The 14,663-nt window shown below is 51.5% G+C and overlaps 1 protein-coding gene across 3 annotated transcripts in view; it reads left to right on the forward strand.

Moving 5' to 3' along the window:
- Positions 1 to 12,028, forward strand: part of UBE3B (ubiquitin protein ligase E3B) — a 54,748-nt gene extending 42,720 nt beyond the window's left edge. For all 3 annotated transcript variants that reach the window (XM_019757440.2, XM_019757441.2, XM_019757443.2), the window contains exons 22-28: positions 230 to 367; positions 687 to 752; positions 2,697 to 2,755; positions 5,137 to 5,319; positions 5,756 to 5,867; positions 8,752 to 8,844; positions 9,835 to 12,028. In XM_019757440.2, the coding sequence (XP_019612999.2) occupies positions 230 to 367; positions 687 to 752; positions 2,697 to 2,755; positions 5,137 to 5,319; positions 5,756 to 5,867; positions 8,752 to 8,844; positions 9,835 to 10,026 (843 nt within the window). In that variant the 3' untranslated portion in view covers positions 10,027 to 12,028. The remainder of the gene's footprint in view (positions 1 to 229; positions 368 to 686; positions 753 to 2,696; positions 2,756 to 5,136; positions 5,320 to 5,755; positions 5,868 to 8,751; positions 8,845 to 9,834) is intronic.
- Positions 12,029 to 14,663: the final 2,635 nt, after the last annotated feature.

Here is a 14,663-nt window from a genome sequence, read left to right on the forward strand (position 1 = left end):
GCTCCAAAGCCTATGCCCTTAACCGCTGTGCTGTAATGTCCCCAGGAGACACTCTATTGTTAAGTGCGGGGGAGGTGGTGTTCTCCAGGTTGAAACTTTAGGAAGTGCCTGGAAATGGCCTTGGCACCCTTGGGGGTGGGGCGGGCAGCCTGAGCGGCCCCTGATGGCGGTCACTGACCCGGGATCCTGGCTGGACGGGTGGCAAGCTTCTGTCTGTCCCCTCGCCCAGGGAATTGTGGTGGACGTGCCCTTCGCATCCTTCTTCCTGAGCCAGCTGCTCGGGCACCACCACAGCGTCTTCTACAGCTCTGTGGATGAACTGCCGTCGCTGGACTCCGAGTTCTATAAAAACCTCACTTCCATTAAGGTCAGTGGGGAAAGGCGGGAGGGCTGTGCTGAGCGCTGGTGTGAGGTCAGAGAGGAGGGAAGCCCAGCGGGGTGTGTGGTGGAACAAGAGGTCCTGCTGTGGAAAGAGGCTCTCGCGTGGCTTGCTCGGGGCACTGCCGCTCAGGCCTGATGCTCCCTCCTCCTTCCTCGAGGTGATGAGGGGCCTTTTTCTGTGCGTCAAGCTGCACGGCAGCTACAGCCATTACTCCCCAAGCAGGCCTCGTGGGACAGGAGTGTGAAAGTCTTCAAGGAGATGGCCCTCCTGGGTCCCCACACTTTCCCCTTCTCTGTTGTACTAGCGTTATGATGGGGATATCGCTGACCTGGGCCTGACGCTGTCATACGATGAGGACGTCATGGGTCAGGTAAGTCAGCCTCTGTGGCCGAGCTCTCCTTCCTCTCCCTCCGTGGGCTTCCTGAGGCCTGCCCTGCTCTTGCTGCTTCACCCAGGACGTCCACAAACCTGGAGGACCTGGCTGGCTGGCCGGCTGGCCTCTCTTCCTCCGTCCCCCTCGCCCATCTTCATTCTCCCACCTTGCCAGGCAGGAGTGAGGGCAGGGCGTTCCCTCTTCCATTCCCGGTTGACATGGCCTTTGCTTTCTCTCCCCTCACTTTGCCAAGGTGGCATTCTGGGTCATTCCTGCTGGAATGTTGCTTTTCGTTACTATGGTGAGGATTAGCTGTCAGTCCCACATGGAGGATTGTAACTTAGAGAGAAGGAAGAAGCCACTGAGACGAAGTGCCTCTAACAGAATCTTGTCCTGGTTCCCACTCGTTATAAAGAGCAGAGCAGAAAGAAAAGACTCTTGGAATCGTGGCCACAGGGGTGTTTGCTCCCCACGTTTTTCCTTTCGGCTTTTCTCAGAACTGCCCTCAGTCCCTTCCAGTTTCATCCCTACCTACACAAGCCTCTCTCTGCACGTCGTCTGAGGGCTGCTATGCAGAAACCATGCCATGAGCTTAGTATTGCAGATGGGCTTCTTGGAGCCCTGCCTGTGTCGCCGCAGAGAGGTCACACGGTCTCCCCAGGCCACACTTTTCTTTATCTCAAAAAAATCCCATTGACCAAACATGAGTCCTTGCTGGGCCCATGTCACCGGCCGCTCTGTAAACGTCTGCATGTCCTGCCCTCTCTTTGAAGACCTAGTCTGGCATGTAAGGGCTTCGAGAAGCCTGTAAGAAAGCAACCTGGCTTATGTTCACCTCAACTTTTCCCAACTCATTTGATCACAGACCTCCGCTTTCAGAGAAGGAGAATGCCACCTCACAGAACGATTTTCTACGTAACGGCTCACAGACAAGTGTTTCCCTGGAGCCCTTTATGGGAAACATCAGGCCGGGTGATTCCCAAGGGCCCTTCAAGCTTTCAGGTCTCTGGCACGCCCCAAGATGCAGACAGCAGTGGGACTAGAGGTCACTGTTTTTCAAACTTTCTACAGCTCTAGAGTTACGTTAACAGAATTTCTATTAAAATTACGCATTCTTTGAATTTTAGGTGACCCACAGAAGTTCTTTTTTTTTTCATTATTATATTTTTTCAGTTCTAGTTGACATTCAGTATTACTTTATATAAGTTTCAGGTGTACAGTGAAGTTCTTGAAGTTGAGGAAAGCAGTTGATTCTATAGTTTTCAAATAAATCTTTAATCAGATTTTGAATCTTCCTCCTGACATTCTTAATTTTCTCTCCCGACTATAAAAATAATGCACACTCCTAACCAAATATTTAGCCATACAAAGAGCATGAAAATGAAAACCACCTCTAGCGCTGGTGACGAGAGTGCCACTGTTAACGGGGGCCTGTGTCCTTCAAGATTTTTCTCCCTGGGCACGCGTGTAATTTTTTTTTTCTTTTTTGTAGAAATGATACCGTACCATGCATGCTTTTCCCCCTGCTTTTCAATAATGTAAATTTTCTTTTTTCATTGAAGTTATTGGGGTGACAATTGTTAGTAAAATTACATAGGTTTGAGGTGTCCATGATACAAATTTGCATCATATATTTTTTAAAGAGCTGCATAGTATTCCAGGGGATGCTTGTAAACATCCTATTGTGTCCTTAAATGTTAACACGTTCCCCTCCACCACATCCTGAAGCCTTAATACAAATGTCTGAACAAGGATCAGATGAGAAGAAACCTTTTATATCGATCATGCAGCATCTGCTTTTTGTGAAAAGCATTGTTTCCAAACATGTCTCATCTGAATTGTCATTATCATGGACGTTGGCATCGGGCCCTTTCATCTCCAGGAAGCTTTATTCCCCCACTAGCATCCTCTCGAGTAATTGCTCCCCATCTTCTCCCCCAGCTTGTTTGCCATGAACTGATTCCTGGAGGGAAGACCATTCCTGTTACAAATGAAAATAAGTGAGTATAGCAATTCGATTTTTAAGGTCACCACTTGAAAAGACTTCATTCTGGCTCTCCGGGCTTACTTTGAGAATTTATTAAGATAGATTGAAGTAGAAAGAGGCCATAAATATCATAATGGAATTTACTGGTTACAGTTCATAGGCTAAAATCGTATTAAATTCGATTTGCAAAATAAGAATTGACAATTTATTTTTTGCAGTAGCACTTCTAAGGTCAGAGGCACCCAAGCCGTGGCGTTCCTAGGAATTTAATGACGGCTCCAGATTCAGACAGATGGATTCTGAGCCATCCAGGCATGCAGTCCTGAAGCCAGAGGGCACAGAGGCGGAAAGACACGTTGGAGGGGCAGATCATTTGGGAATGATAGCATGTGGCAGTTGGATAAAACACTGTTCTTGAGAACACACAGTAATGAATTCAAATGCAGCAGACAGTTCCTCAGACGGGAGATTTTGAGGCCCAGCATCTATTGTCACAGATAACAGGCTTTTAGGAATCTATCATAAATGTCAAACTTGGCTCCCTAGAAGCAAAACCCCTGAATGCACTGTCTCCACCCAGTGCTGTTCTCACCTAACAGGAAAACCTAGCATAAAGAGTAGATATTGACCCTTTTGTCAGTCAGTCCTCTCCTGCCGCCAGGCTCAGCTGTGCATCTGAACTGTTAATCTGAATGTCACTCTTCAGTGACAAGGGAGAGGTCAGTCCCACCTGGTGAGTCTCTCGGATCAGTTGCGTGTTCCAGCCCAGTGTTCCGGAGCACCGAGCACGGGTGGTTCAGTCGGTGAGCATGCTTGGGAGCTTTTATCCAGACGGAAGACCAGACCTGCTGCTCAGTGTGATTGAAATACACCCGTTTGACTCTTGGCCACGGGGTGTTAGTTTGACAACTGAGAAAGAACAGAACACAGGGTGGGAGTAACTGCCCGGGGGCATCAGAGAACCTGGGTGGATCCTGTTCCTGCCTCACCTCCCGCCGTGTCTCCACCCCTTCAGAGGACTTCACATGAGATAACACATGTAAAATACATTCCAGCATGTCTGGCTCAAAGCTGGGCCTTAATACATAAGAGCAGTGATCGTCACCATCATCGGATATGTCACATGTCACATCCTGCTTGCCACCCTCCGGTGGGGGGGCGTTTTTCCCAGGCTGATGGCATAGGGTTGATGGTAGGAGCTGTGTGTACAACCTCCAGGGGCTGTGGCTCAGTGCAGCGTGTGTCAGGACTGTGATTCCTGCCCTGCCTGGAAACCACCTATGTGGAAAGTATTTCACAAACTCATACATGCTCTTAGCGTAAAACTTCAGTAGAAGGGCAGGGGTATTCGGTTCTACAAACTGCCTTCCAAGGCCTAGCAGTGCCAGTTTCCCCCTCCTTAGGAGTAATATTTGATCTCCCACTCCCTCTCTCTCAGCAAAATGGAACAGTATTAGTAACTTGTTTCAAAGAGTATAGGAAAGGAGTAACAATAATAGATAAAGGCATATTTAAGTGTATTCATGTGCAAGTTCACTGCTGGATAATTTTTAAAAATAGGGATCTGTTCAAGGTCAGTGACTCAGATCTGAGCGTTGTGGGGCTAAACAGGTGTATTTGGACTGTACTAATTGGGAATTTTAACTGTTGTGTCTGGGCTGAGCTCAAGTTTTTTCACCTCTGAATAAATGGTTTGCTAAGAAACCAGCGATGCTAGCAAGCCTCTCGGAACGTATTTCACTTGTTCAGATCCCACAGTTATAGATGCGATCACTGTATTCATAGAAACAGACCTGGAAGGTCTACCCGGAACTGTTGGTAGTGCGCTGACTGCCCAGTTGAACCTAAACATAAGCCGACTGCGTTTGGTTAAAACTGTCTGCAGGCTTGCCTTTTCGTGGCCTAGACTCTCAGTCCAGGTGAGCAAGGTTTTGATCGAAGTTTCAACATGAAACAGTTACTCTATGCCTTAAAGCTTATTGGAGGACTGAATTATATCTTAATTGGTATATTCCAGACGGAAGAAATTAAATTCAAGTCCAAAAAGTACCCTTTGTACCAAGAAGGGCCCTCTCCTTACCTGGAGAATGTCACTTTGCTTCTTGACACAGTGGGTGTCATCCTGATGTGTATTACCCACTGGTTGATGTTTATCTTTTTGTGTTTGGGAGGAGTGAATGAGGTACTGCCCTTGTTTAACGCACCCACAGTGGCACACAGTGTACCATCAGGAGAGCTGTCATCGGCGTCATCTCCGTTGTTCTGGTGAAGTGTTCTGGTACTATTTCTGTTTTTGTTAAAATGGTTCAGAAATGACTGGACTCATCTCTCAGTCCATTGGGAACAGCCTGCCCTGCCCTGTTAATTTCCATCGTTTTCTTTTGTTGGCAACAGAATTAGCTACATCCATCTGATGGCACATTTTCGAATGCACACTCAGATAAAAAACCAGACAGCTGCCCTCATTAGCGGGTTCCGTTCCATTATCAAGCCCGACTGGATCCGGATGTTCTCAACCCCTGAGCTACAGCGTCTCATTTCTGGTGACAATGCTGAGATTGATCTGGAAGATTTAAAGTAAGGAGCAAGTGACGGGGAGAGGGTGAAATTCTTAGGCCTCCAAGAAAGCGCGCTGCTGCCTTGTTGGGTCCCTTTTGGAGAGTTGTTTCAGGAGCCCACCCTAATCACTGGGGGAGTGGCTTTGGAATAAAAGCTCAGCCCCTTGTCTGCCTAGAGACTGAGAAGTGGAAGCACATCTTGAGGACTGCAGGGCTCTCTGAAGGCGCAGGAAATAGTATTGCAGGGTCTCCTTTTGGCTTCTGCCTGGGGCTGCAGGGCCAGCTCTTGACCTCTCTGCCCATTTCGCTTCGAGGACATGTGCTTGGGAAGGCATGCGCTTGTGGCTTAAAGAGTAGTCAGTCGTCAGTGCCACTTGTCTAACCTCCTTGCCTGTCAGTGTCTGTAGGCGCCCAGCAGAATGTGTGGCTGAGCCTGTTGTCTGCATTGTTTTCAGGAAGCACACAGTGTACTACGGTGGTTTTCATGGAAGTCACAGGGTAATTACCTGGCTCTGGGACATTCTGGCCTCCGACTTCACGCCCGACGAGAGAGCAATGTTTCTGAAGGTATTTCCTATGTTACCTATGCCTGCCTTCTCGTGTACGTAGATGTTCTCATAAACCTAGATGTAACAGCTGACACTGGAAACCAATACAGTTATCAAGAGGACCTCCTGTCGTCAGCATATCCTGTCCCATAGGCAGGGCTAGCTGGTAGGTCAAGCAGTGACCCAAGGGGCTCGAGATGAGACAGGGCTGCGTCTGATAAGCCCGTGAGCCTGCTGCGTACCCTCTGCAAGGACAGGCCCGTGCGGGTGGGCAGGCGTGCTTATTGCGCTCGGCACGCCGTCTGCCCTTCGCCGGTGCTGGCCTTGCTGACATCTTGTTTTTTAACTTTCCTTTCGTTACCTAAGTGAGGGTGTTTATTAAGAAAATATAGATAGGCAAACTTGAAAACACTCTCTGCTCCTACAGTGTGGGATGTACACACCCTCCATTCCTACTCACCACGGACAGCCTCTGTGTACTCTTTCTCAGCAGTGTGAATGTGCAGTAACACACACACAAAATGTCCCAATAAAATGCACACCATCAAGTAGGCGGATATTCATGTATGTTTTTGCAAACAGAGTGGCTGACAGTAACCAGGTCCGCTACTACTGGTGTCTTTAAAATTGTAATGTTCAAAATGTTCCCCCAATGCCGCTGTGTTGTTTTTTTCTTACTGACATCGGCAGAGTGTTTTACAGGAGCCTGGATGACACACACGTCTGTGTGTTAAATAGCATGTGTATGTTTTTATAAAAATGGAATATTGCTTTGTCACCTGCTCTTCTATTTGATACTTCATCATGAACGTTTTGCCTTATTCTGGGGGTAAATTTAAGTGCCTAGAAATACTTTCCTTTGGACACTGGGGTTTCTAGAATGGTCTCATGTGACCTCAGTTGTTGAGGCAGCAGGGACATTATCGCCACCAGTTGAAATGGCAGCGGGCTTGGTTTTCTTTTTCCTTGGTTTGCCGTTCTGAGGAGGGTCCGTTCCCCTGGAGGAAGCCCTCGCTGCAGCCCACAGATGCAGACACGCACTGGCCGTCTCTGCAGGTCTCGGGGGACTCGGGGTGGGCAGGTGGACATAATTCACGTTGTTGGTTCTTCAGAAAGGCAGTTCAGGTTTTCTAGCAGTGTCTTTGTAAGCAGAACAGTCTCTGGTGACCTGTAAAACCAACTGCTCACCCCTGCCTCTCCTAGGAAGAGAGGAAAGCCAGTGTCTCCTAAGCATGCAGGCCTGGCCCCATGCAGTGTGTGTGTGTGTGTGTGTGTGTGTACACGTGTATGTGTACACGCGCGTGCCTTTGGAGAGCCTGTCACCAAACCTGCAGTTCCTGCCATGGGCCTGCCCTTTCCTGTAGCTGTGGCTGCAGACAGGCCCCAAAGCCGGGTGGAAGCCACAGACCTGTTGTACAGGAGTGGGTGTGACTGTGCTTTCTGTACGTGTAAGGATAGCAGAGCATCTGGGGGCTTCCCGTGCCCTCCGTTCCTCCTGCCCCAGGACGGTGCGAGCCCCTTCCCTCCTCGTACCAGCCCCAGCTTGCAGTGGGCAGTGGTCTGAGCAGGCTGATGGGGACGTGCACAGATGCTTCGGGGTCTGTCTCCTTACCCTTCAAACGGGTCACGTCACGCAGCACTGTGCAGTGATGAGATGAGCTTGGGTTCGCGGAGCACTCGGCACAGTGTGGAAACTCAGCAGTTTCTAAATCGGAAGTGCTGTGACAGTTTTTATGGTGGGAAAGAAAATACATTAGGGTAGTAATATATTTCATCAATACTTTCTGTGAAAACTGTTTTTGAAGCATGACTTTGGATATAAAATGTCTTTGGATGGTCTCAGGACTCTCACAACCATTTTATAACATTGTTTAAACGGCAGTGTGTATTTTAAAGACCCAAACATGCAACTTGCCACAGAATTTTGAAGCAAGCTTGGTGTTGTAAGTAGTGGGTACCTATATCCCCTAGAGAAGGGAGAGCAGTTTGGGCCAATGTTGAACTAAAGGAAGTGAACGGTTTCTTAGGACGTCCCTATGCGAGTTATTGTTTGGATTTCCATGTTAGTTCGGTGTCTCTGCCCAGGCACGAGCTAGCAGCACATTTGGGGAGTGACAGGGGCTGCCATCTGGAAGATGCAAGGAATTCCGAGAGTAGCAGGAGAGTGTGGCTGGCTGCCCTTAAGCCCTCTGTGGCGTGCCCAGTGCCTGCTCTGCCCCTCCGCCTCTGTCTCCGAGGCCTGATTTCTGTCCATGTGCTGAGAGCAGGTTAGCCTGTCACAGAAGGGCCCCCAGGGGCCGGGCTCAGCCTGCTCTGCAAACCAGCAGGCCGGGGGCTCAGGTGAGTGCACCTGCGCATGCTGCCCGCATGGCTGAGAAGCCGAGCAGGAAGCCAGGTGCAAAGCGGGCGCGGGCACTTGTCATGTGATCCTCACCGTGGCTTCCTGCAGCCCGGCTCCAGGACCCTCAGCCCTTGGCACAGCCCTCTCTTCTGTGCCACACGGAGCTTCTCCCAGACCTCTCCGGTGCCCTCGTTGCACAGTCTCTCTAAGGAAGGCTATCAGTCCGTAGTGATTCCGCTGTCTGCAGGCCAGTCCTGCGGGAGTTCCGGCCCCTGGTGGGGAGTGTGGTTGTCCCTGAACTCTTCAGCTACGCAGTGTCCGCCAGTCATGTCCGCTGGTGTGGATTTCATGTGTTTGAGCCCCAGAGAGCAGCACCCTTAGGAGAGATGGGCGATGTGTCCCAGTTCTTGGGCCGAATGCGCCCTCTCACCTGTGCTGCTGACTGAACAGCAGTTAATGACACAGTGACTGGAGAAGGCAGAAGAGCACAGCTGAGTGTAGGGGCGCGTTTCTGAGGGGCCGCAAGCCCCACGCTGTCCCCTGACCCCGCCTTGTGTTGCAGTTTGTGACCAGCTGCTCCAGGCCCCCGCTCCTGGGATTCGCCTACCTCAAGCCGCCTTTCTCCATCCGCTGTGTCGAAGTGTCGGATGATCAGGTACCACTGGTGGGGGAGTCGGCTGCCCCCTGTTGCCTGCTGAGCCCACCGCAGGGCAGGCAGCTGGGCAGGGGCCTCAGTCCCGGGCTGGAGAGCAGGCTGGCCTTGCAGAGGGCGCCCGTGGACGGACCGGGGCTGCTCTGGGCCTCAGCTTTCCCAGTCCCTTCCTCTTTACCCCCTCAGACAACAGCAGCTGGGGGCACTTTTTAGTAGCTGCTGGACTGGCCACGGCTCCAAGTCTGAGAGGTCGTGTGGGAGAGCGGTGGGGACGGGCCTAGGCCTGGACGGGCACAGGCTGCCATGGCAGCTCCTCCACTGCTGGCTGCACATCTGGGAAGGCCGCTTCATTTCCTCCTCTGCAAAGGCAGAATGAATGTGTAGGGGCTGTTCCTGAGCTCCGTGGTGGTGGAGGGGCTGCTCAATTAGGGCTGCTGTTAAAAGCGTCTCCCCCGCCCCCTGAAAATACCCCAGTGGCCTCTGAGTGTCTGTGCCTTTCAGGATGCTTCAGTCTGGGCTCCGAACCCCCCTTGTCTGACACTAGCCCCCTTGTTTAAGGAAGGCTGCCCCAAGTTACAGTCTGCCACGAGCCACAGCAGTGGCTGGAAGTCAGAGGAAATCAATGTTAGGCTGCGCCCAGAAATGCTTTGGTACCCAAAGTATTTTTACAGTATCCTGGCTCTGAAAAGTAGTTAGCCAGCCGTAATTGGCAGCTGACAGAAGGCCCCATTTCCGAGCGCTTACAGGATTCCCGTGCAGGGCTCAAGGAGTGGGGGTCGCTTCTGTGTACTCAGCTCTCGAGGCCACTTGTCCTCCATTTGAGGGCCAGCCTCAGCGGTGCCCGCACTCCCAGGCCCAGCCATGCCAGGGCCACGTGCCACACTCGCCCAGCGCCCAGGGACTGCCAGGTCCTCTCCCAGGCCACCTGTTCTGGTCCCTGCCGTCTCCCGAGCCGGGCACCTCCCAACCCAAGGCCGTGGTCTGTGCTCGCAGGACACGGGGGACACCCTGGGCAGCGTTCTCCGAGGCTTCTTCACCATCCGCAAGCGGGAGCCAGGCGGCCGTCTGCCCACCTCCTCCACCTGCTTCAACCTGCTCAAGTTGCCCAACTACAGCAAGAAAAGCGTCCTCCGGGAGAAGCTGCGCTACGCCATCAGCATGAACACGGGCTTCGAGCTGTCCTAGCTCCCGACCCCGATGGGACTGCCTGCCCTCAGGGACTGGCCTGCCAGGGCCCTGGGCTCCAGGAGGGCAGCGTTCCAGGTGACAGACAGGTGACATGCAGCCCCAATCACTCTATAGCCATGAGACTCCCCTGTGGCCTCAAAAACTTTGGACGTACAAGACGACGCTACCCAACATTCTCCAGGTGACACGAAGGGGAAGGGGACGTTGGGAATAAACCTCCAGGTTCCTCCAGCATTGGTCCTGTTTTCCTGCTTCCCAGTGGCCTGAAGCCCAGGCCTGTGATTGCAGAGGGGCTTCTCTTTTTGATAGTCTGGTCTTTTTGCGAGTCTTCTCTTTGCTTAACTTTCTGAGTGAACTGTGCCAGGCACTCAAGGCTCCAGAGTGGTTTTCGTGACACGGGCCTGAGTGCATGAAGCCTACTATGCGTGCAACGCTCTCCTTCCGTTTCTGAAAACTCGACTCAGGTAAGGCCTTGCCAAGCCTCTATGCACCCAACAAAGTCTCTGCCTCTAGTCCACCCAGCCAGGCCCACCTGGTCCCCCAGGAAGCAGAGGCGCCTGCCGGGAGGCCACGGAGCACAGGAAGTTTGGGGTGCTGCTCCCCCCTGGAAGCCATGTGTTCCACACGGCAGCAGAACCCCTTCCCCTCTCTCACCTCCGATGCTCGGAGTCCTCAGCAGGATGAGCTGCCAAGGAGCCTCCACTGGGCTGTTCCCGTCTTGTGCGTTCACCTTGGCATCCTGGGCTTCTGAAGAAAAAAACCTGTTAACCCTGAGAGCAGCTCCATTTCTAGAAGGCGCTGGCTGTCTCCATAGCCTGCTGATTCCCTAGAAGCAGCTGCCTTTCTCCTGCTTGTTTGGCTCGCTTGCTGCCTAGTAAGAAACCAACACTAGCCGAAGGTCCCTGTCTCATCTGGGCAGTGGCTTCACCCCGTAGGTTGTAAAATCCCAAGAAGCTTGGGTCTTGCACCTCTCCTTCCTCAGCACAGGGAACCCGGGAGCCCTTCGCACTGACTGACTCAGCTGTGGAGGCTGAGGACACTTATGCACCCTCTGGGTTGGTTTTCTTTGTGGTTGGGTTTTTTTGTTGTTTGTTTTCTCTTCCAACCCATTGTGCTCTTCTGTCTTCATCCTTGACTTTTATCATGAGAACTTTACCTCTGGATCCAGGGAATTGAGGCAAAGGCCGTGGTAGTGGTCTGTGTTGACAACCATCCACCCTCGCCCACCCCATCCTGCCCCACGTGCGTCCCCACCACCGAGACTGAAGCCAGAACCGAAGCCAGGAGTGTCGGGTCCCTCCTCGGCTTGAGGAGTGGCTTAGCGCTTCCAGCTCTCTTCCAAGCACCATAACACCTTCCAGCGGCAAAGCAGACAAGACCTGTCATCTACCTTCCTTTGGAGGGTTTCTGCTGGATGCCAGTGTCCTGTGTGGGTCCAAGCCTGGCTGTGTTAGCGCCCCTGGCTTCTGGAGAACAGACTGTTTTACTTTTATGGAAAGACGGCCAGGAATTTAAAGAGAGACAGGAATTTGATATGACTTAAGGTTTGTTGGTAACCTCTGATTCTATGGATTTGCCACCTTCTTCAAACGTTCAGTCCTTTTGAAGATCTCTTCTGAGCGTGTGTGTACGCTGAGCAGGCTTGTGCACCTGTGCTAGGGCCTGCGGAGTTGTCAACCTGCCCAAAGAAGTTTGTTCCCATCCTGGTTTTTATTGCCTATGTGTGTGGGGCTGGGGGAGGAGCGGCTTCTAAGCACTGACATCAACTTTGTTTTTTTGATGAGGAGGGGTCGTTTGTAATTTCATTTAAATTCTTCTCTTCAACAGCTGGAAATATTGCACTATCTTAAAACACTAAATCTGTACTTTTATAGCTGGTGTTCAGTGACACCTCAATGGCTCTTGATGGCTCTACAAAGTTGCATTTTTTGTTTTCATAGGTAACTTATGGATTAAAACATGATCAAAGGCTTTATTAAATTTGTACTACAGCACCTGATGGCTGCGTTCTGCTTTTCATCCTGCGAAGGAGCCTTTCCCGACCACGTGCCTGGGTCACTCAAGACGGGGCGGCTGGGGCTCTAGCACGTAGGTTCCGACAGAGCAAAGCAGCTAGAGGACAATATGACAGGCGCCCAGTGCCTCACAGAGCTAACAGCAGTTGACAGTGTGCCATAGTGCTGCTGGTTTGGTCTTAAGAAGTCACACATTTGAGCTAAAACGAAGTCACCCTCTGCAGCATCCATGCTCCCGTCCGTCTCACCCGCTTCCCAGAGGCAGCCTTCCCCTGGATCACGTGTATTACACACTAGGGTACAAAGTGAGAGGTGCTCGTTGAAAAGAATCCAGACAATTCAGAAGTATTTGAAACAAAATCCTACTGCTACGTCTGGGCGTACTCGGTTCTTCTCCCTCTGCGATGCAGGACATAGCCCTGTCATTCTGTTAAACAAGCCCAGCTTTACACTCAGCAAAAAAGGCATCTCACACCCGTTCATTTTTCCAACGCTACCTTGGGTGGCTTTTCCCTTCGCCTGAAAGTTCTCGCTGCCTCCCCTGGCCTGGGGGCGCCTGAAGATCGGAGCAGGACACTGGCCGGTGAAAATCCAGGGTTTCAGGAAAGAAAGACTGAAAGCCTGATGGGCCCTTTTACACTTGGAACCAGGCTGGGCACCCAAGAGGAATTTGCAGGGCAGCCTTTCTCACAGTGAGCATTTATATGAAAAAAAAGAAAAATCTGCAAAGTTCCCCAAATACATTGGTGGCCTCCAATGTGAGACACACCCACCTAAAAATCTAAAGCCTTGTTCTGTGACGTTGTGGCTTTTATTTTTTTTTTAGTTGTTTGGGTTTTTTTTTAATTTTCACTGGGGAATATTGGATATTGGGGAACAGTGTTTCTCCAGGGCCCGTCAGCTCCAAGTCATTGTCCTTTAATCTAGTTGTGGAGGGTGCATCTCAGCTCCAAGTCCAGTTGCCATTTTCAGTCTTTGGTTGCAGGGGGCACAGCCCACCATCCCATGTGGGAATTGAACCGGCAACCTTGTTGAGAGCTCACGCTCTAACCAACTGAGCCATCCAGCTGCCCCTACATTGTGGCTTTTAATTACAAGTCATTGCAAAGAAAGTTTGTTTTTAAAACTGGGAAAAATAACAGTAAAATGACAATTTTAATACACTGACAGAACTTGCAAGTGCCAAAGAATGTTTAGATGGAACACAGCTTGAGAAACGCTGGTCTCCACTGTTTCTGACTGCAGTGAAGCCACTGGCCTCTTTGTCCTGTTAGTTTAGCAGATACCAGGCTGTGATGGGTGTGGACAGATGGGTTGGTTACCTGGTAGATTCAGGGCTCTCCTGGGCCTCAGACTTATTTCCTGGAACTTAAATTGGTAAGAGCGGCTGAAGAACTGGGAAAAGTGGTTCATTCAGTGCACTTTTCCAGGAAGCAAAGCAAGGGCCATCGACCGAATCCAACGTGCAAACCCAGCCCCTCACTCCTGGCTCTGAGGCACTGGGGTAGGGGGTCGGCCTCTGCATGTGTTCCCTGTCGCCGTGCCTACCTCAGGGGCACTGAGAAATAAACGAAGTAATGGGTCAAATGCACCCAGCGCAGCTCCTGGCACCAAATCACTCAGATGTTAGTCCCCTTTCTACATTTCCTCACCTTTCACTTGAAGAAAATGGGGCTCCCCATGACCTGTTGTGAGCTCTGTGGAGCTTATGCCCCTCCCCACCCCCCACCCCCACCACTCACCAGCTGTGAGGCCAGAGTCCAGGCCCCTTGCTTCTTAGGGCTCCTGGCTGTAGTTTCTTCCATGAACTGCAGCGATAGCAGCACCTGCCCTGCAGCATTACAACAGTCGTCATTTATCCCAGGGACCTAACTGACGCCTTCTCTGGAGTTACCTTCGTTTTTCAGACTCCTCACTACGTAGGAGGCATCACTGGCATTAGCAGGACGCCCCCAGGAGCTTCTGCTGGGCTTCATCTCAACCTCCAGGTTTTGGCAACTCCTCTGCCAGACCCGGAGCCCCCACCACACACTTGGCCCAGCATCCGCCTTACCCGGGACCACAGCCGCATTCCCTCCGTGGTTTTCTCAGCCCTTGGCAATGAGGGGTGTCTGAGCGATGGGGAGACTCTGAGGCTGGGATGGAGTGAGGTAAGGTCTGTGTCAGTTTACAGCCCCTTCCGCATTAGAGCCAGACGGCAAGAATCCATCAGTGACGACAAGAAGCCCCGCTGAAGAGGGGCCGCATCCCTCACCCCAAAGCAGCCTGCAGAGGACGCTGAAACCGTCACCCCAAATCAGAGCTCCTCAGACGTTTCCATGCATATCAGTGCCAGGTCACCACCACCGGGGAGATCCGGGTTCAGCAGGTCCGTGTGGACCCGGGACCCCGCATTCCTGACAGGCTCACACTAAGGAGGTCGGGTTACAGCCTGTCGTCAGCCAGGCCCAGCATTCAGTAAGTGGGATAAGACCCTGAACTTGGCATGAAAAACTGGCTGAGTAACCCTAAGCAGGTTTCCAGCTCTCTGAACCTTCTTTCCTCATCCGTAAAATCATTCCAGTAATAATAGTAATGCCTGTCCTGATTACCTCCAAACAGCTCAGAGCCGAGGTGGAG

This window comes from Rhinolophus sinicus, linkage group LG16 (assembly GCF_036562045.2).
Source record: "Rhinolophus sinicus isolate RSC01 linkage group LG16, ASM3656204v1, whole genome shotgun sequence".
In the NCBI taxonomy this organism is placed as follows: domain Eukaryota; kingdom Metazoa; phylum Chordata; class Mammalia; order Chiroptera; family Rhinolophidae; genus Rhinolophus; species Rhinolophus sinicus.